Consider the following 19,687-nt stretch of genomic DNA (forward strand, 5'->3'; position numbering starts at 1 on the left):
AAACCTCTGTTTGCCTGCGAGTGTGACTAGAAGCAGGCTTTGTTCTCTAAGTATTCCCAATTACCCCAGGAAAGAGAGCTGACCCAGAGTCCAGGGGGGCCGGTGGATGTAAACAGAATTTTATTGACAGGGATAGGGCTGGGGAGGGTCCTGGACTCAGCTGGCCACGTGGCATGCACGGTCAGCTGGCGGTCAAAGGGGATGTCACAAGTGGGGACGGGTGGCATAGGCCTCTCTGACCACCCCAGGGCTGTATTTACAGGGGTGTCTGCCCACCTCCACCCTCCCAAACCCCCAACAAGCCCTTTAGAAGCAGGTTCTCCCATCTCCCAGCCTAAACCCCCAGGTCCCCTCTGCAGGAGCAGGATTTGAACTCCAAACCGGCACCTCGAAGGCCCCATCCCCTGGGCTTCTTTTCAGAAGTCCCAACATTGGCTCAGCCAATGCCAGGGTCTCTGAGGGCGCCACCACCCACATTCTGAGTCGCACACACGCACACCCACGGCGGCCCTGTCTCACACACACGCACACATACTTCTGTCCCGGGCCCTTGCACACAAACAGGCCATGCACACGGACACACACCCACACACGCAGGGGCCCAGGAGCGGGGAGGGGGTCCCTTCTACGGAGGATGTGTTGAGGCGGGAAGGCTCATGTCTGCAGCTCTGCCTCCCCTAACCCCACGTCCTCACCCCCCACCCCGGCCGCCACCCCAAGTAAGAATGGGGCTGTGCAATTTCTTAGAAAAAAAAACAAACCTCAAAATAAACAAAAATCAAAGTCTATGCGCAGGTAAAAGGTCTGCCTCCTCCCGCCCACCCCGGGGCTTCGTGTCCTGCATCCTCCGGGATGGAGGGGGCTCTTGTGCTTCCCTGTGGCGAGGGGATCCCCACGCGCGTGGGTGGGGAACGAACGTGCCCCACTCGGCGCCAGTAGGGCTCGGTGACCCAGGCTGTCGCCCCGGGTCGCTGTGGTTGGCACCGTCGAGGCATCTGCCCGGCCTAGGGCACCGGGGGTGCAGTCCGCTCGCCCGTCCCGCAGGGCAGCAAGTGTGTAGAGTCCGCGGGTGGGTGGCGGCGAGGACGGTGACCCCCGGGCCGAGCCTCGCCGCTGTTGAATGTGTGTGTGCGCCGCAGGGCGGCTGTGGGGGGCCCATGGGGACCGGGCCTCCGCAGGCTGCTGGTTGCAGGTGGGCTCCATGGCCCGGGCAGGCCGTCGCCCGCCGAAGGGTCCAAGGGGCCCGTGGGTGCGGACACCACCCGCCGGCGGTCCGGGCTGGCGTGGGGCGTGAGCGGGAAGTCGCCTGGGTGAGAGGCCCGGCAGGATCTGGGGGCGCAGAGGCGAGATTCCGGGCCCGGCTCGGCTGGCACCGGGGGCTGTTCGGGGGCGCGGGCGGGCGCCAGCAGGAGCAAGGAGGTGGAGGCTGAGGCCGACAGCAGCGCGTGGCTGTGGTCCCAGGCTCGCGGCCCCAGGGCGTGGGCGTGCGGGTGTGTCGTGGGCAGGCGTTTCTGGGGCAGAGGCGTCTGCTCTGGGGTGGGCAGCAGCCCGGAGTCCAGGTCGTGAGGGCCACCATGCAGCAGCGCCGCCTTTGTCCAGCCATTCTGCATGAGCGGGGCCAGCAGAGCCTCCGGGGGACCCCCGGGACCGCCGCCGGCTCCTCCACGACCCCCGGGCCCGGTCCCCCTGCGCTCGCCCAGTCGGCTCACGCTCAGAACTGCCTCGCTGCCGCCGTGCGCCAGGATGGCCTCCTTGTCCTTGCGCCGGGCCAGCTCCCGCCGCTCGCGGAGACCCACGAACCAGCCCACGCTGAAGCCGGACACCACGGCACCCACCACGAACGCCGCCACTGAGGAAGTTACCAGCAGGTTCACCGACACCAGCCCTGCGCGGTCATCTGAGAGGCTGGCGCGCAAGAGTCCTGGGGACAGATGGGGAGAAGGTGGCAGTGCATTCCCGCCTTGGAAGCCAGTCAGATTGGTGCTAGATAGGCACTGAGCCACGCTCCATTCTAGGCGGGGTTCCATCCATGACCACGCCCCATGCCTCTCACGAGGGGATTCTAGGCAAGGGCTCTATGCCTATGACATGACGCTTTGTGCGTGTTTTTTTCTGGAATCAGTATCTTTCTTTCATCTTCCTATGAGGTGGCTCTCATTTTCACCCTTCATTGCAGCAGCCACCAGAGGGCGACCGTAAGCACTGGGTGAGCTCACAGCTTTCCAAGGCTCCCACCTCACTAAGGAAGTCTGTGATGTGCCCGCCCTCCCTCCATCCCCAGAACTGAGTGTCTCTGGCTTGTGTCACAGCACACAGGGGAGTTCCTTTCTCAGCTTACCAGTGCAGTCACCTAAGCCAGAGGTGCTGGCCCCGGACACATCTTGCTCAAACGTGGCACTGAGGTGGGGAGAAGGGGACAGAAGTACACTCAACACAGAGCTCTTTATACCCAGCCTGGCACAGAGAAGGGCACACGGACCATGGGTGGTTAGATACGCCCCACGTGTCCCACTTCCCCATACCTGGTTCCTGGTCTGAGGAAGATGCAGGAGCCATCAGGGGCCCACCCGCAGTACGGATCCTGGCTGCCAATACAGTTCCTAGGACAGAACATGTAACAAGCAGCTGCTCAGGGGACCTGGGCCATGTAGCTTATCGTCACTGCAGCTGTGGCAGGCTCAGAGTGAGTCTTGGAGGCCCAGCACTTTCTCTCCAATTTTTACACAAGAAAATGGATGTTCAGTTCTGAAGCATTGCTATGAGGCTGGGCTGAAATTTGAGCCCACACAGTCCATCCTCCCTGAAGCAGCCACCCAGCCTCCCCACTGCTCCTCCAACACAGGCTGCATCCTGCCCCAGGGCCTTTGCACAGCTGCTGTGTCCTCTGTCTCTGAACTCTGGTGAACCAAAGCCTTTCAACAACACATGGCTCTCCCCTTTCCCTTTGCCTCTCCCGACCCTGCACTGGCCTTGTGGTGGTGGGGACTCACTTCATGCACCCCGAGTACAGCTGGCAGCGGGCAACAGGAACACGGACCACACAGCGGGGGAAGGCTGCCAGCAGGCCACCTGAGGCTGCATCTAGCTCCAGGCTCAGAAGTCTCTGTCCCCACTCACTAGCGCTGCTGGGTCGTCCACACCTAGGCACACAATGAAGAGTGAGGCTGGTGTGCCCACCCTGTTGTTCAGCCAGCCACTCCCACCTCTCTGCTTCTCCCCAGACCTGTCTGGCCGGTAGGTCTCAAACTCCTCCAGAAAGATGCTGGGCCCCGTGGTCCCTGAGACACTGGCGTTGGGCTTCACAAGGAATTTGAGGACTGTGCCAACCTCGGAGCCAAGGAAGACTATTGTCTGATTGCCCCATGGACCCGCACCCACATCCACAGCCACGCGGGTCAGCTGGTGCCTGGAACACAAGATGGACTTGGAGGTCAGGTTTATCCTGAAGCTTGCCCCAGCCTCTCAGCTCAGGTATCACACATCCCTGACCTGTGGGGTACAGAGGAGTTACACAAGTACACATCAACAGATATGCACTGATGTACATGACATGAGAAAGTCATGCTATGTCCTGCCTCAGGCCCTTTGCAAGGGCTGTGACCCCTGCTCCCTATCCCAGTGTCTTTGCATGAGCTACTCTTGCCAGCATACCCCACGGTAAATGAAGGCCCTTGACTGAGACCCATTATCCCCACTGTGAAGGACTGGGATACCCCCTCCCCAGCACTGACCGCATCAGAGTTCTCACAATCCACGGCGAGTGGCCCAGGGAGGGCACCGCCTCATCCATTAGTGGGTGGGTCTTTACAAAGCTGAGGATCTCGTCGGGGAGGGCACTGGATGCGTTGTACTGCATGCCAGGTGCTGCACAGCACCCGGGCCTGAGGGAAGATGAGGAGAGTCGGGAGGATGCCAGGACCTCACAGCGAGGCCCCGATTCACTGGTTTGAATGGCTCCCCACTCTTAGGGTTCCCCTGATCTGACTCACTCTGTACATTATGATCCCTCTACTCTGGGGCCTTGGCACCCACTTTTGCCCTCTGCCCAGTTTATCCCTCAACAAATAAAGATCACTGACTGCTTGGCCCTTCATGGTGACCTCCTAGTGTCTTCCTCCACAAGCTTCCCTGTGTCCCTCCGTTGTCTACTTGTCCAACACTGGCCTTCCCCAAACCAGACACTGTAGGAGCAGGACACTCTTTGGCTACCATGTAAAGATGGAAGTCACTGTCACCTGGGCCGTGGCACTTGGTCTTCAGGCACTGGTGTCCAGATTGACTCAGGCGACTTCTGCTCCCGGAAGCGGCCTTCAAACACGGCAGCCACTTGGTTCATGTCGAAGGCGCAAACAGCTGAGCCAGGAATGCTGCAGAGGGGTGAGGCAGTGCTGAGCTGGCTGGGGATGGCGCCTTCTCTGGGTCCCATGGCTGCCCAAAGTCCCCTGCTCTTTCTCTCATCTGAGTGACACAAGCCACTCCTACCTCCAGAACACCCCCAGGTGGGCCACTGTGCAGCTTGCCTAGACCCTCGCTCGGCCCTGGGTCTTTGCATGTAGTCAGTTCCTGAACATTTAGTACCCATGGGCCATGCCTGCTGACCTGTCTCTACCGATCCTCATTTGTCTATGGCTCCCTCGTGCGATCAGACCCGTCTAGGCCCTGCTCCACGGTGCAACCCTCCACAATCCTAACATACTCCTTGAATCCATTGTCTCTCTCCACACCTGCCACATAAGCCTCCTCCCTCTGAGCAGCACAGAGTCCTGGAACCTTCACATGCACTATTCCCTCTTCCACACCCCAGTGTCCCTCCTTCAGTGTCCCTCCGTCCTGCCATGTCCTGTAGGTTGAGAGGACTCCAGGTGTCTCTTTCGGTCTTTGGCCCCAGATTGGCATAGAGGTCCCCTGGGACCAGTGCTGTCCAGTACAGGACACAAAGACTATTTGCTGACTGAATGTGCGAACACTGGGATTCTGGCCAACAAACGCCCCCAGCGGGCACCTGCCAGCAAGGCTGACCTGTTACTAGGAGTTGAGAAGACAGCGAGGACCACCGGACGGCCGCCCAGGCTCACCACACCAGTCACAGCCTGCAGGACATTGAAGTAGAAGTGCGAGTCCCCAGGCACTGAGCAGTTGAGGCGGGCCTTCAGGAAGGAAGTCCATTGCTTTTCCAGCACTCGTGGGGAGCCGCCCACGTCATTCTTGCAAACACGGGCCACGCGGGACACCACCACCTGGACAAGCAGCAGGCACCAGGAACACCCCAAGTTAGCATGATGTAGAAATGAGTACTGCCTGCCATGGCAGACAGAGGAACTTCTCTTCCAAAGGACTCTAAGGGAGACCTGCTACCCATCGCACTCTGGACACCAGGCAGCAAGGACAGGTGTGGTACAGGCAACAAGGCAAAACATAGACGCATGGGAAGATGGCTGGGTGAGTGGATGTGTTTAAGGATGGAGGGAGGGATGGATGATGGATGGATGGGTGGGTGGGTGGATGGATGGATGTGTAGGTGGGTGGATGGATAGATGGATGGATAGATAGATGGATGGGTGGACTGTGGCCAGACTCAGGTTAATTGTTCTTGGAAGGGCTGAAGAATAAACACTTGGGCTTGTGGTCATGTGTCAGTGAGACAGGGTTGAGGGATGGATGATGGACAGGAACTGTGGTGCCTCATGACATCAATGTCTCCAACACTGTTCACTACAAAGCCTTCAAGCTCCTCAGTTCCTCCTTAAAGGTCTTTCAGTCTCATAGACTGGTCCTCACTGGAGGGGACACTATGTGAACACTGGTTCCTCTGACCCAGGTGGAGTTCATGGATTAGACCTTCTGTCCACCTTCCCTGCCTGAGCCTCTCAGCTAACGTCCTGGGCCCAAGCATCGCAGAGGTTGCAGTGTAACCTTTTCCAGATAGTTAAACTCCATGGCGATCTCCCGGAAGAAGAAGTAGACATGGCTTCCCCACTCCACCGCGTGCACAAAGTACGGCTCTGTTGAGAGAAGGTGTTGGATACAGCCTCACTCATCATGAAGGGGTCCCTGGGGCTCGGAAGGTCACCAGAGCACACTGTGAGCGGTGCCTTTTACTGGGAGGAGGACATTTAGAGTGGCCACATAGCCAAAATAAACTGAACCCAGTTTGGCTTTTCAGGGGGGTGGTGAGTGGGGTCCTAAGTAAAAAAACTACCATGTCCATTGTTTCCATGCAATCTCTGCTGTTTTGTGACACCTTCCTCCCTATTTGGTGGAGAACTCAGCTTCCCAGTTTCCTGCCCTGCCCTACTTCAGGCTCAAACCCCCACCCCACACCCCACCCCCCACCCCCGCTACCAGCAGGCTCTACACCAAAATCTTCCATCTAGTTTCATATTTTAAAAGATCAGGAGATTCTTCTTCTCTCCTGATCTCTGGGACTCTTATTTTGTTGGAGGTGTCAGGTAAATGCCACCTCTACAAGAGCCTCACCTTTAAACCACTTGGAGTCATGCTTTACTGTGCGCAGTGTGGGCCGGTCCCCAAGGCTGCGGTAGATAACGGCATCGATGGCTAGGAAGTCAGTCACCGTGGCTGTGAAGAGCATCCCATCTGGACATCGGGGAGGAGGGTGTGAGGGAGGCAAATTGGGATTAGACTGGGAAGGCCCAGAGAGAAGCTAGGCCTGAATCCCATTACTCAGGAGGCAGAGTTGGTGGATATCTGAGTTTGAGCCAGCCTGGTCTACAGAGTGAGTTCCTGAACAGTTCGGGCTACACAGAGAAACCCTGTCTCAGAAAATCATAACAACAACAACATCAACAACAGAAGGTCCAAACAACAAACAAGAAGAATCATAATAGAAAGACCAGAGTGGGCAGGAACAAAAATCAGAACCTCAGCCTAGTGTGGACTGTCAACAGGCTGAGCCTGGATCCCAACATGATCCTATGACTGAATGAGCCTGAATCTCAGGCTGAGTCCCAGGATGAGAGTAAATCTGGTTGAACCTTGATCTCAGGCTAAATTTCTTCCTCCAGCTCAGCCTAGCCACCATCCTGACCCTGACCCTGACCATGTCCCCTTAGATTCTGCCCATTTCCCAGCTGCCTCTGAGTGACCAGATTTTAGGAATGGAAAATGCCTTTCTTGGGACTGGACATGTCAACAGCAAGAATCACTCACCTGAGAAGAGGGCAACATTGGCATGCTTGGGGTCGTAGGGGCAGCGGGCCATACCGCTGATGTTGTCTCCAAGAAGCTGCAGCGTGTCCATCTGCAGGGAGGACAGGATCTAAGCAATAGATCTCCTCACTCTCCCCGGCCCTCCGCTCCAGGCAGAACCCTAGCTTCACGCTACATTACTGTGTGATTCTGGGCAGGCAATTAACCTCTCTGGACCTCAGTTTCCTGGTCTGTGAATGGGCCCGAGTCTATGGTCCATTGCCAGAGTCTTGCAAGAAAAGGGGGACAAGCCTGGCAGGCCTAGCATAGGGCTGTGCATGGCTGGGAAACACAGGGTCGATGGAGGGTGAAGCACATCCTTGGGGTCTTGGAAGGGCTGAGACTCACACTGTAATTGGCACAGACGGGATTGAACGCATTGGAGCCACACACGAAGAGCGTGGACTCGTCCAGAAGCAGGAGCACCTTGACAAAGTTCCGACATTCACCCTGGGGTGGGGAAGAAGGAAGGAGGTGCACGGGACTCAGCCTGGGAGCGCAGTCAAGGCTGACCCAAGGGATGGGGTTAATTCCTGTGGGATGAAGGAGGTTGGGTGTGGCCAGGGTAGACTGACTGTGGCAACCGAGGCACCATTCCTTGAGCATAACAATAACAGCTTGGAGCGCCTCCTCTGAGATGGAAGAATCACCCTGAGGCTGCAGGGAAGTTTGAGGCCCTACTAGGAACGTGGCCAGGGCGGGTAGGATGGGTATAGGCCAGGACAAGGACAGGTCCGTCTAACCTCTTGCTTTCCCTTCATCCGACACACGTTGATGTCACTGGGGTTGGAGCGCCAGGTAAGCTTCTACCAGAAAAAAAAGTGTGGTGAAGGGACTTCGGTCCTCAGCATCCCTCAGATCCCTTCTCCCGCCCAAGTCCGTCTTGGACTCCGTTTCCCCTCAAAGAGCTCTGCCCCACGCCCACCCGCATACGCTCCGTCTTCCTCACCCGCTGATACCGCAGCTCCGTGGATGTGGACGGCTCCAGTTCTACTTGGTACAGGTTGTCTCTGCAGGAGAGCGGAAACCCGATCACCTTCAGCCCAATCACGGTAAGCATGATGCCCATCTGGCGCCCACATCGCTCCTGGTCTGTATTGTGATTTCTGCCCTTGAAATCTTTCCCACTCCCACCCCCTTCTCCGTCTGCACGTTGCCGCCATGTCCAGCCTCTAACCTCCAACCTTGGACACATCCAGGCCTCAGCACTGACCCAGCTTTGGGGAGCCACCAGCAGGAGGCGCCTGTGAGTCAGCTTCTTGACTGGGTCCAAGACCAACTTCTCTTCTGCGTTCCTCTCCATCACTCTGTCTAGACACCCAGTAAATTGTGTCCTAGACATTGTCCCTAACGCATGCGTCATGCAGCATCCAACGCCCTTAAAACTCAGGCCTAAGCTGGGCGGTGGTGGCACACACCTTTAGTCCCAGCAGGGGGATCTCTGTGAGTTGCAGGCCAGCCTAGTCTACAGAGTGAGTTCCAGGACAGCCAGGACTACACAGAGAAATTCTGCCTTAAACAAACAAACAAACAAACACACACACACACACACACCACCCAACAGCACCTTTAAACTCAGTGTTCAATCGCCTTAAAGCAGCATGGAATAACCTTGAAACTCAGCACCATGGGGGTCACACTTTCCAGCCAAGTAATAGGCCTATCATGGACCCCTCAAATATGCAATTCTGGGCTCCGTAACATTTGCATACCTGTCCCCGATGAACAGTGTCCTGTTAACACGTAGCACTCTCTGGATATTGAGGTCCTCAGCACCCTCTGCAGGGGTCAGACGACCAGGCCCGCTGCCCACGAACACCGGGTAATGGCTCAGGTCTAGGGGAGGGAGTGGGAAGAGGATTCGTATGGAAACAAGACCCTGTCCACCTGAGACCCTGACACAGCCCTGCCCATCACTCCCCAGACTCACAGTCCCTGGGAGCCACACTGAGTGGAGGTGGTTCTTCTGGGAAAAGGCCATGCGTGACCCCCAGGAGCAACAGCAGGAGGAACAGCAAAGCCGGGCGTGGAGGGGGCGCTCTCGGGGTCCACATGGTGAGGACCAGATGACCACAGATGACACCTACAAGCCAGGAGGGCGGTGTGTGGAGCGGCCCGAAGTTTCATAAGAGGCCGGTAGGGGGCGCGCAAGTCCCTCCCATCCTTCCAGAGTAAAAATAGCATTGATAATAATAACGACGCTCAGATGTTATTTAATTAATAAGCGACTTTAAGACCACATGTGAGTAAAATTCTCAGGAAATAGCTGCAACAGAAAATGCATTAGGTAATTAAAAATTAATCACGAGAATTACAATAATGGATATTATCTTAAAACATGCGTTTAAAAACCCAACCTCAAAAAGCATTTTTAAAAAACCCTTCAAATTAAAACGCTAAAAGCCTTAGAGCCTGGTGTCGTGGCAAAAGCCTGTCATCCCAGCCTTGGAGAGGCTGAGGCAGGAGCATCATTAGTTCTAGGACAGCCTGGTCTACATAGCAAGACCCCACGATAAAAACAAATGACCACACAGTTAGAACAAATACACAAAGAGGGACCGTATTTCCAACTTAAAGGCTGAACAAAACATAATAGAATTAAAAGCCCCTTGCATTTCATAAACCACATCATTAGCGATTGGAGTCGTAGCAGCGTGCAGAGGCCTTGGTTTCGCTGGTGGGTTTGACTTCCTGTCCCCTTGGGCCACTTCCTTATGCTCTCATTCTTAACTGAGGAATCCTGAGGTGTGTAAAAACACGTGGAACCCCAGCCCTCCAAACCTGGGGACCCCGGGACAGGGCAGCACCTCCCTACCAGAAAGGAGTACAGTCCATTTCGAGACAACCCACATGAGATTCTCAGCAGCTTCGTCAATCTCCAACAAACTCTGGGCCTCAGTTTCCCCATCCAGGCGGCAGAGGTGTCTCCCAGCCCTCCCCTGACCTTGGAGATCATGAGCCACAGTGGGTGGGGGTGATGGAGGGAACATCAGCCCCAGGCAGCATCAGCCCCTGTTCTAACTAACGGTCAGGGCCACAAAAACAGGAAGACCTTGTACGGCTTCCTCTGCCTGACCCTAGCTTCCAGGGTTTGTGACTCAGATCTGGTACGTGTGTTCTGGGACATGAGCCTACTTCCTTATGAGCTTCCTAAACTGGCTCCTCCCCTGTGCTGTCCCCCTGTACCCGCCCCATGACCCCAGATTCCAAGAGGCTGACCTCTGTCTGCACTGTGGCCATCCTAACCCCCTGCTACCGGCCCCAGACCCTCACTGGGGATTCTAGGCAGGGTTCCACTCTTGACTACGCCCCCAGCCCATCACGGGGGACGGTGGTGGGGATTCTAGGTAGGGTTCCACTCCTGACCACGCTCCCAGTCCACCATTGGGGGATTCGAGGGGGAGGGAGCGGCCCAATCTACAAGCCACGCCCCCAGCTCTTTGACTTTTCTTCCTGGGACAAGGTCTGATTCTGTAGCTCCAGACTCAGCAGCCACGGAAGCTGCTCTGAGGAGCTCTGGGTTCAACGAGAGCTTCTGACCCCCCCCCCAAATAAGATAGAATAATAAATATGAAATGTTTTAAGACAGAATCTTACGATGTAAACCAGGCTGACCTCAACCTTCCTGAGATCTACCCCTGAGCCCTGAATCACCTCGTCCTGCTGGCACTCCATCCTACATGGTCTCCAGGTTCTCAGCCGGGCCCCTACCCCTCCTGGCTATGGCGGGCTGAGTCTTCAGGCGTCACCATTGAACTCGGGGTCTTAACCCGTCTCAGACACGCTGCAGCATCCCTGCATGTCAGAGCCCCTCCATGCACCGCACAGGACATCTCCGCCACGCCCCCTCCCTGTCACGCAGCCTGGATCCCCACAGCCCCATGTTCACGCTACAGTTGTAACACATTTTCGGCTCCACCACAAAGTTCTCCAGCACACAGCAAAAGGAAGGAAACCGTGGGCCTCTCTCCCCCATCAACGCCCAGGCTTGCTCTGCCGCCATGTCCTCTCGGCCCTCACGCTCTGGACACGAGGGGGCGCCTGCGAGCGCCGCGTCCGCCCTCAGCCCTCAGCCTTCAGCCTTCAGCCCTGCCATCCCACCCAAGTCTCCCTCTTCCCACAGCGCACTGCCCGGCCTTGGGGCCTTTGCATAAGTTTGACGCCCTGCTGGGCAACAGGCAGGCGCCCAGGTAGGTGCACAATAATCGCTTGTTGTGTGAATAAATGATCAACACGTAGCATCGCTTCCTACCCACCTCAGGCCTCTGCCACACACCCACTGTCTGCTTGCTCAGGCCAGTCCCTCCCCAGAAGTCAGACCACCTACATGCCCCAGGTGTGCGTTCACCCGAGGCAAATGTCCCAGCTGTGAGAGGGCCACCCACACCTGTCTCAGGGTGCACACCCCAGCACCTGCCTTCGAACCTCTCCCACCAGTGGCTTCCAGAGACTCCGGGTCATGAGATAGCCCAATTCATTGGCTGTGTGGGGAAACGGAGGCTCGGGATGTGGGATGGAACGGCCTGTGCCTGTGGTTCTCAAGCAAACCCTAACTCAGCTCTGTGACCTGTGACTGAAAATGGCCACTTCTGGACTCTGGCTGCCACTCACTGTGTGCCAGGCGCCTGTGACAACTGTAAATGTCTCAGATGTCAAAAGCATCCCTTGAGGGGCAGAACACTCCCTAGATAATAGTTGTTCTACAATCTTCTCTAGCCACTCAGCACCCCAAGGGCCAGGGCGGATCCACACTCCATCCTCAGGCCTCTTTAGGCAAGTTCTACTTTGAATCTAACTTCGGTCCTTCTTGCTTCCATGGGCTTCTTGATCACCATTCCACAGACACCAAGCAAATCGTAGCCATACTTTCCACACTCTTCCCCTTCCTCACCTGGTCTGTGACCCCAGGCCCCGATGATGCCACTTTCCTGGATTTCTCTGGACTCCGCGAGGGACACAGAGACCCTCTGCTGACTGCAATCCTCTGCCTCCTCCTCTGCAGCACGGTGTTCCCTGCAGGCCCACTGCCTCAAGGTTCCGGCTGTGCTGTTGGTGTCCCCAGGGGGATCGAGTGACTGTGGGGCAGCCAGGCCCCTGAGCTGGCCTGGTCTAGTTACCGGCTCTCCTTACAGCTCCCCTCCAGCTGCCTCTCAGGCCCCACTTGACACAACAGGAAAGGGGGCACAGCCTCATGTCCCATTCAGCATGGACCTCTTTGGAGTTCCTCATTACTGGAGCCTTGGTTTCTCCATCCATGAGACAGGCCTGTAGCACCTGCACCCACCCTCAGGAAGTTATCCAAGTGTATATAGGTGGGACATAATAATTGACTAGCTGAAAGGGTATCTCTGAGTTTGGTGTGTCCTCCAGGAAGGGAGGGTCTGCCCTGGCGGTCACTGCTGTGTCCCTGAGCCTAACATGGGCCGGAATACAGCAGTCACTGAGCCCAGCATGGCCAGTGGTATCACCTGGAACAGTGTGACAGATGCCCCAGCCTTGGCACTACAGCAGGTATACAGAAAATACTCAATAAATGATGTGCCAAGCTCCCCATAGGTGTGAACCCACTGCATGCCCACACCAGCCTTGAGACCATAAAAAATACAGAGCTCAGACAGGTTGCACTACTTGGCCAAAGTCACACAGCACATCCCAGCGTATGGTGGGGCAGAGAGAAGAGTGAGGTGACTCTGTCCTGCAGCGACCTTTGAACCCACCCCTACATAATATGTGACCATTCAGTCTCCACCTACGTCTGATATAGGGACACCTAAGATATGCAGGGTGACCGGCAGCCGGGGCCTTACCAAGGATTGCTGGGAACAGGAAGTGCTGGCCAAAGAGCCCAAAGAAGACAAAGGCGGGAAATAGGTCCCTGGGGAAAGATCCTGGGGTCAGAGCGGACCAGGGGTCTCATGTGAGGCAGGGCTCAGCAATGGCAGACACACAGGATGAACAATAACAAGGATGTAAGAACCTTCCATCGGTAGGAGTCAGCTCAGGCCTGGTGAGGGCGACCTCAGGGGAACGAGTCTTCTCAAAACCTAAGAACCAGACCCTTTAAGACCTCAGATGCTTATGGAGCACCTACTGTGTTCCCAGCTCAGATTCAGAGCATCCACTATGTTCAGAGCCCTGTGGTAGCATGTGACAGGACATCCATCTCAGTTTCAGGGGCAGTGACTGCTCTGACTTTTCGCTGGTGAGAAGACTGAAGCCCACACACAGAGACCCACCTAGAGATGAAGTTGTCCCCAACTCCTGCAGTCCCCAGTCCCAGAGTCATGGTCCCTGCTCCCTGCTCCCTGCTCCCAGCCACAAGTTGCATCCCGCAACTGGGGCTTTCACACAGCTGTGTCCCCTGCCCCGGGGTCTTTGCCTGGCTGCGTCTCTGCCGCACTCATGTTCCTGTCTGCAGGGTGCTCAGTACTGGTGCACTTGGTTTGCACGGCTGTGAATTCAACAGTCGTGTTACTAGGGACAGCCCTATCAAACCTGGCCACTGGCTATGTTTGACACATGGGGAAACTGAGGCTCAGAGAGAAGGCAGGTTTCATCCGAGGGCTGCTGCTGGGCAAAGAGCCACATCCTGGCAAGGGCTCTCTGCTGCCTCTTGTGTGTCAGAAAATATGTGACCACCTCCCACCCAACTTCTACACATCCGTCACAGCTCTAGCTGCAATGCCCCTTCTCCATGCACCTTCCCCGTGTCACAGCGCAGAATCAAACATTCCCTAGCTTCAGTTGCTCCCTCCACTCCAGCCCCAACTGTAAACAGCACAGTGAACTAGGATCTGCCTCGGTTTCCCCTCCCATGGTCTGAAAGAGCCTTGAGGAACAAATAGACAAGTTAGGCTTGCTGTCTGAGCCGGACACAGACCACTGCACACAGGAGCCACTGGGAATGCTTGTTGACTGACTGACTGACTGACTGACTGACTGACTTCCCTGATCACCCAAGCCCCTCCCCCCTCAACCCATAATCCCCCTTAGGGCTCTTGAAAGCATTCAAGAAGTTCCTTGGGGCCGAGCCAAGAGCATCCTGGGAAATGTAGTCTTCAGCCTGCCTGGCCTCTCATCTGACTTAAAAGTCACCTACCCACTCTGGTCCCAGGAAGCCGCAGCCGCAGCCTCGCGCCGGTGCCCCGGCTCCCAGCAGCCCTTTCTTGAGGTCCGCGAGCGCGGAGGCCTCGCCATCCCCTCGCTTCCTCTACTACCCTCCCTGACTCCGCGTGGCCCTGGGGATGAAGCTCCTGCTCCAGCCTTAGCGTCTCCTCCCACTTCAGAAAGTTCAGCCACTCTGGGAAGTACTCCCACTCCCCAGCTGAGTGGCAGAGTCCGTGCTCCCAGCTGCCCCCTCCAGGGCCACACCCAGGGTCAGCTCAGGACACCCGTCTTCCCAGGAGACGCCAGTCACCTTTCTGTCCGGCTCACCTGTCCGCAGGCTGACGTCACCTCCTCCAAGGGCAGCTGCCTACCTGCCTTCCCTCTGCTAATGGACAGACAGACGGACAGGACTAGGGCTGAAAGCCCCAGGGGATGGAGGACAAGGAGGCCCCGGGACACACGCAGCAGAGTGAGGAGCCGGCAGAGCCTGTCCTGAGGAGGCCATACAGAGACTGACCACCTGCCCAGAACACACAGAGGAGCTAAAAGTTCCAGTCCACTTCCTGCCAGTGCCTGAGACATCCAGGGCCACCCTCAGAAAGGACACGGACTCGCTAGCACTCGGTTTTCAGTTAATGGAAGGAGCGGGCCTCCCCTTCTTGCTGTGGAATTCAGGGCCTCACAGTACGGGGAAGCCCCGGTTGGCGCTCAGTGCCTCAGTTTCCCCACCTCCTCTTGGCCACCGTACCCTTGCTGGACACGCTACAGATACAAGACACCCCCAGCCTGCCATCTACTAAGTAGGGAGCAGTGGCCACCCAGCCAGAAGGCCAGACAACATTAGGCATGTCCAGGTCCAGGCCTTGAACCTCAGATCTCTCCCACTTCTAACCTCTCTAAATAGCCTGAAGGCAAACGTGCACCCTGAAAATCGGCCAGAAAGCGGGAGTCCAAGACACAGAGAGAGAAAGACGCGTTGTAACCAGGCAGAGGCGCTCTGGCCAGTCCCTCCAGCCATTCTGTCTCCAGGGCCATCCTCCTCCACCCAAAGCTTGCTGGCCTGCAATATTGGGGTTCCCAACACCATCGCATTCAGTTTGGGGTCGGGGCGTCGGGCAGGTAAAAAATAAGAAGTTGGGGGTGACACAGACGTCAGTCAGTGTGACACAGACCTCTGCCAGGGTGCCGGAGACCTGGAGAGCAACACAGATGGGGAGCAACACAGACCTCAGGCAGGTGACAGAGACCTGGGAACCTCAGATGCGAGTGACACAGACCTTAGGCGGGGGGTGGGGGGTGGGAGGGGTGACAGACCCCAGGCAGAGAGGAACTGGGACCCAGGAATCCCTCCGGACCTCAGGACTGTTGTAGGCCTAGAATTCTCCATCTGAGGCCGAGGTGGGGGGTTCGGCCTGGCAGCGGCCCTGGGGAGGCGCCCCAAAGTCGGCAGTGGAGAGCAGAATGGGGCACGTGACCCCCGCCCCAGGGACCAATCAGCGCCGCGGTCGGCCAGGGGGGCCACGGTGGCACCCACCCCGAGCGGCTGCCAGAGACGCTCCTTTGTCCCATTGTCAGGCTTTGGGAGGGGGGGTCTTGGCAGCCCAGCTTCGGGTTGTGCTGCAGCGGGGGCGTTGGCCGCGGACTGTGTACCCCCCCCCTTCATGCCAGTTGCGCGGCCGGAGGATACCAGCGGGTACCCGGGAGCTCAGGGGCAGCTGGTGCACAGGGCCGCGTGGGGACCCACGGGAGGTCGCGGCTATGTGTCCCGCCCCCTCCCCCGCCCCCATCAGTAGGCCATCACCCCAATAATTCAAAGCCACTGTCGGTGCCCGGGCGCGAAGAGCCCCGGCCTTGGCTGCAATCCCCGCCCGCTGCGCAGCCCGTTAGCCCCGCCCAGGGCGCTGGAGCCGCGACCGCACGCGGGGGGCCCCCCAGGCCCGTGCCGCTGCACGAGGCGCCCGCGCCCTGTGCGCTCCCGGTGCGTGCATGCCCACTGCATCTGTCCCTGCATCTGTCCCTGCGTCTGTCCCTGCGTCTGTCCCTGCGTCCGTCGCCGCATCTGTCCCCGGTGCATCTGTCCAAGGTGCGTCCCCCGCGTCCGTCCCTGCACTCACCTCCAGTGCAGGCCGAGCACCTGCCCGGCTCGGCCCCGGCCCCGCAGCGCCTCAGCCCGGGCTCCCACGCGCGGGCGGCTCCCGCGGGGGCGCAGCGCGGTGTCCCGGCCGGGGCCGCATCTCTGCCGCCGCTGCTGCGACTCGCAGCTCCGCCACCTCCGCCCCCAGTGCCCGAGCCCGGAGCTCCGCAAAACCCGGAGCAGACCACCAAGGAGCGGAGCACGGACGGGAGGGGGCGCCTCCACCATCCCCGGCCTCAGTTTCCCTTTCTCTGCCTCGCACCTCTCTCCACGGGAGTGGCTCTGAAGACCACCGACTCCCGCACTGAGCTGGGCGCTGTTCTGACTCTGGGCATCTCCGGTATACTGTAGGCGCTCCATAGATGTTTTGCTACTGTATACTCTAGTGAATTCCCAGTTGGTCTGAAGGTCAGCTACACACAGGAACCTCATGGACATGGGGTCCTGGTGGCTCATGCCATCATCGAGTCAAACCACCAAGGTCTTCTTTATTTATTTATAATGCTTGATTGACTAAGGCAGACTCCCCTGTGAAATCTAGGCTAAAGGCCTGCCCCAGCACGCCGATAACACTCACTTTCTGAGGGACATTGGGACAGCAAGGTATCTCTTTCCATGCCTCAGTTTCCCTCTGTCTGAAGCCCCTCCCCATCCCAGCTATAACACTGATTGAAAACCTCTCTCCGATTGGGCTAGGCATTGCCTCACCTCCGGGCATCTCCAGTATACAGTAAGCACTTCACAGCTGCTTTTGTACTTGTGTGTGGCGTTGAATCCTGCTCACAGAGCCGCCTCGCAGCCCATCCAGGGGCTGGGACTGTGAGCTGCCTGGGACAGCCAAGGCTGTGGGTGTCAGGATTTGAACTCTGACCTGTGGGCATCCTGAGGGGCTGGAGCAGACTCCCTGGTATCACCACTGTGGCGACGGGCTGAGCCTTCACTGTGGCCTGTCAGCTTTGCTCTTCCCTGTATATCAGCCAAGACACAGCTTTTGTGGAGAAACTGAGGCAGAGAATGAAGCCAGTTCTCAGCCTACTCAGCTTGGCCTATGACCCAGTTTGTCCGACAACATTTATTGAGCGCAGGGGGGGGGGCTGCCAAGTGGCTGCAGACGTCAAGGTGCAGAGGGCTCGGTGGCCTCCGGGGCGGCAGAGCGGGAGGAGAGAGGACACCGGGCCTCTGGAGGATCACGGGTGGATTTGGCAGGGAGCGCAGGGCAGAGTGGGGGTGTAGGGATAGCTGTCCCCAGGGAGACCTGTCTGAACAAAGGCTCTATGGTCATGAATTATGCCTCATTCACAGACCGGCCCCGAGGTCAAGTCGCCCTCCCCCAGCCGGCTCCAGCCGGTCTAGGAGCTGACCTGATGTCCACGCAGAGTCAAGAAGGAAGGACCTTGCCTGAGGCTTCGGAGTTAGCCTTAGCACCCTTCCCTCAGCTGTGAAGCTCCAGGAAAGCCCCGCCCCCTGGGCCTCAGTTTCCCTTGCTTCCGCAGCGCTGCGCTCGCGCCCTGCTCCAGGCGGCAGGGATTCCAGTACGGATTTTGGAGATGCCCGAGGCTACCGACACCTTCTACCCGGCCGATTTGCAGCCCAGGGGTGCGAGGGGGTCTAAGGAGACCGCAGGAGGGACAGTCAGCCTCAAAGACTCTGGACCAAGGACGCTGGGCACGGGCACAGCTAAGACTCGCTCCCTCATCCTCGTACTCCCGCGAGTCCCTCTCCTCCCCTGCTTGCTGTGTGACACCAGGCAGCATTCTGACCCTCTCTGGGCCCACCTGGAGCCGGGCAACCAACTTGCAACGGGCCACCTGGGTCCCTATCCAGGCAATCCCCTGCCTCAGTTTCCCTCTCTATGCCAGGCGCTCGTGGAGTCCAAGCTTGAGATGATGGGAGGGTCATCTTTACTCCACGGTACTCTGTATCACTCAGGTCCAGGATGTGACCAGGGAATCCCCCGGGGCTGCTCAAAGGGTAGCTGTGATTGGCTGAGGCCTCCCGTGACGTCAGACGCTCCTGAAGCCCCTTCCCCACAAGAGGCACGTGGGGGGCGACGGCCACTGGGGAGGGTCTCGGGGTCGGATAGATTGGGGTGTCCCCCTAGCCTGAGGTGGCAGCTGAGAGGCGCAGACGCGAGTTTGCGTGTCCCCTAGTCCCCTCGCCGCCCCCCCGGGGGGCTGCAGCTGCTCGGGCAACAGATGCGCTGCTCAGTCCACCCAGCTGGTCTCCGGAGCTCACGCTGCCTGGGATGGGGGAGGGATGCGGCGGGATCTGACCCTTTCTCTCCTCCGTCCTTTGACCCCTGGGGCGGGTTAGTCCTCTCGGGACCCTCCCTTAAACCCCAGGCCCCTCCTGGGGCTTTTCTCAGTGTTGGGAGAATGACAGAATGCGCTGTAGGAGGCGTATGTCCACAACTGGAGGCCACGGGCAACCCTCGGGAAACCCATGAAACGCAACCAACAAAATAACAAAACAATCCCAGTCCCCTCTGGGGTGCACAGACTCCTAATGATGATGAGGGGCTTATACTAGGCACCTGCTGTATGCAGCTCCTGATTCCTGAACATAGATAGTTCTACCCTCTGAGTGAGGAAATCGAGACCCTGGGGACCTAGATTAGCTGATGAACCCACCAGGGGGACGTGGGGTGGAGATAAAGCATGGTGCACTTGTGGGTTGGTCCTGCTATACCCCTGCTCCTTCATCCCCGGAGGCCCCAGCTCCTGACTCCCCACTTCTCTGTTTCTCTGCTGAGCCACACAGGCCTGTCCTTGTTTATTTATTTTTTTAGAGTCTATTCCCACCCAAGGACAGGGCCCAGGTCTGCCCTGCCCACTGTTGTGTCCCCAATCACTGGGGACACAGCAGCCGAACTATAAATGCTGTCAAAGCCTGCCTTCTTGAATTGAGGGGGAAACTGAGGCCCAGCTGGCTGTGGGGTGAGCCCGATGCCAGCCACTTTCCCCACCAGTAAGGCAAGGTAACAATGGGGACCTTCTTGCCAAAAGAGGAGCATTCCTGTGAGACAATCATTTCAGAAGCACATATTGAGCACCTACTGTGTGCATAACAACAGGTGCTTTGCATATCTGAATAACCCTGAGAACAACTTTGTTGAGCACCTATGCTGTACACCATAGCCCAGGTACTTTGCTCACTCAGGTAACCACAAGAGTACTTATTGAGTGTCTGTGGTGCACACTGTAACTAAGGCACTTTGTAGATTTGGGTAGGCGTATG

The 19,687-nt window shown here is 57.7% G+C and overlaps 1 protein-coding gene across 3 annotated transcripts; it reads right to left on the bottom strand.

Moving 5' to 3' along the window:
- Positions 1–98: 98 nt before the first annotated feature.
- Positions 99–16,573, bottom strand: Sema6b (semaphorin 6B). Of its 3 annotated transcripts, none has more exons than XM_076931991.1 (17): positions 16,431–16,573; positions 9,140–9,292; positions 8,922–9,045; positions 8,159–8,219; positions 7,953–8,015; positions 7,558–7,659; positions 7,171–7,261; positions 6,478–6,597; positions 5,914–6,002; positions 5,020–5,237; positions 4,236–4,367; positions 3,732–3,881; positions 3,224–3,406; positions 2,991–3,140; positions 2,523–2,600; positions 2,339–2,397; positions 99–1,921 (listed from the first exon to the last, which is right to left on the bottom strand). In XM_076931991.1, the coding sequence occupies exons 2-17, from the start codon at positions 9,261–9,263 to the stop codon at positions 1,005–1,007; spliced, it is 2,661 nt and encodes an 886-aa protein (XP_076788106.1). In that variant the 5' UTR covers positions 9,264–9,292; positions 16,431–16,573; the 3' UTR covers positions 99–1,004. The 3 variants fall into 3 exon arrangements, with proteins under 3 accessions (XP_076788106.1, XP_034354924.1, XP_076788105.1); XM_034499033.2 differs by lacking the exon at positions 16,431–16,573 and adding an exon at positions 10,025–10,326; XM_076931990.1 differs by lacking the exon at positions 16,431–16,573 and adding an exon at positions 10,060–10,185.
- Positions 16,574–19,687: the final 3,114 nt, after the last annotated feature.

Source organism: Arvicanthis niloticus, chromosome 3, assembly GCF_011762505.2.
Source record: "Arvicanthis niloticus isolate mArvNil1 chromosome 3, mArvNil1.pat.X, whole genome shotgun sequence".
Lineage (NCBI taxonomy): Eukaryota > Metazoa > Chordata > Mammalia > Rodentia > Muridae > Arvicanthis > Arvicanthis niloticus.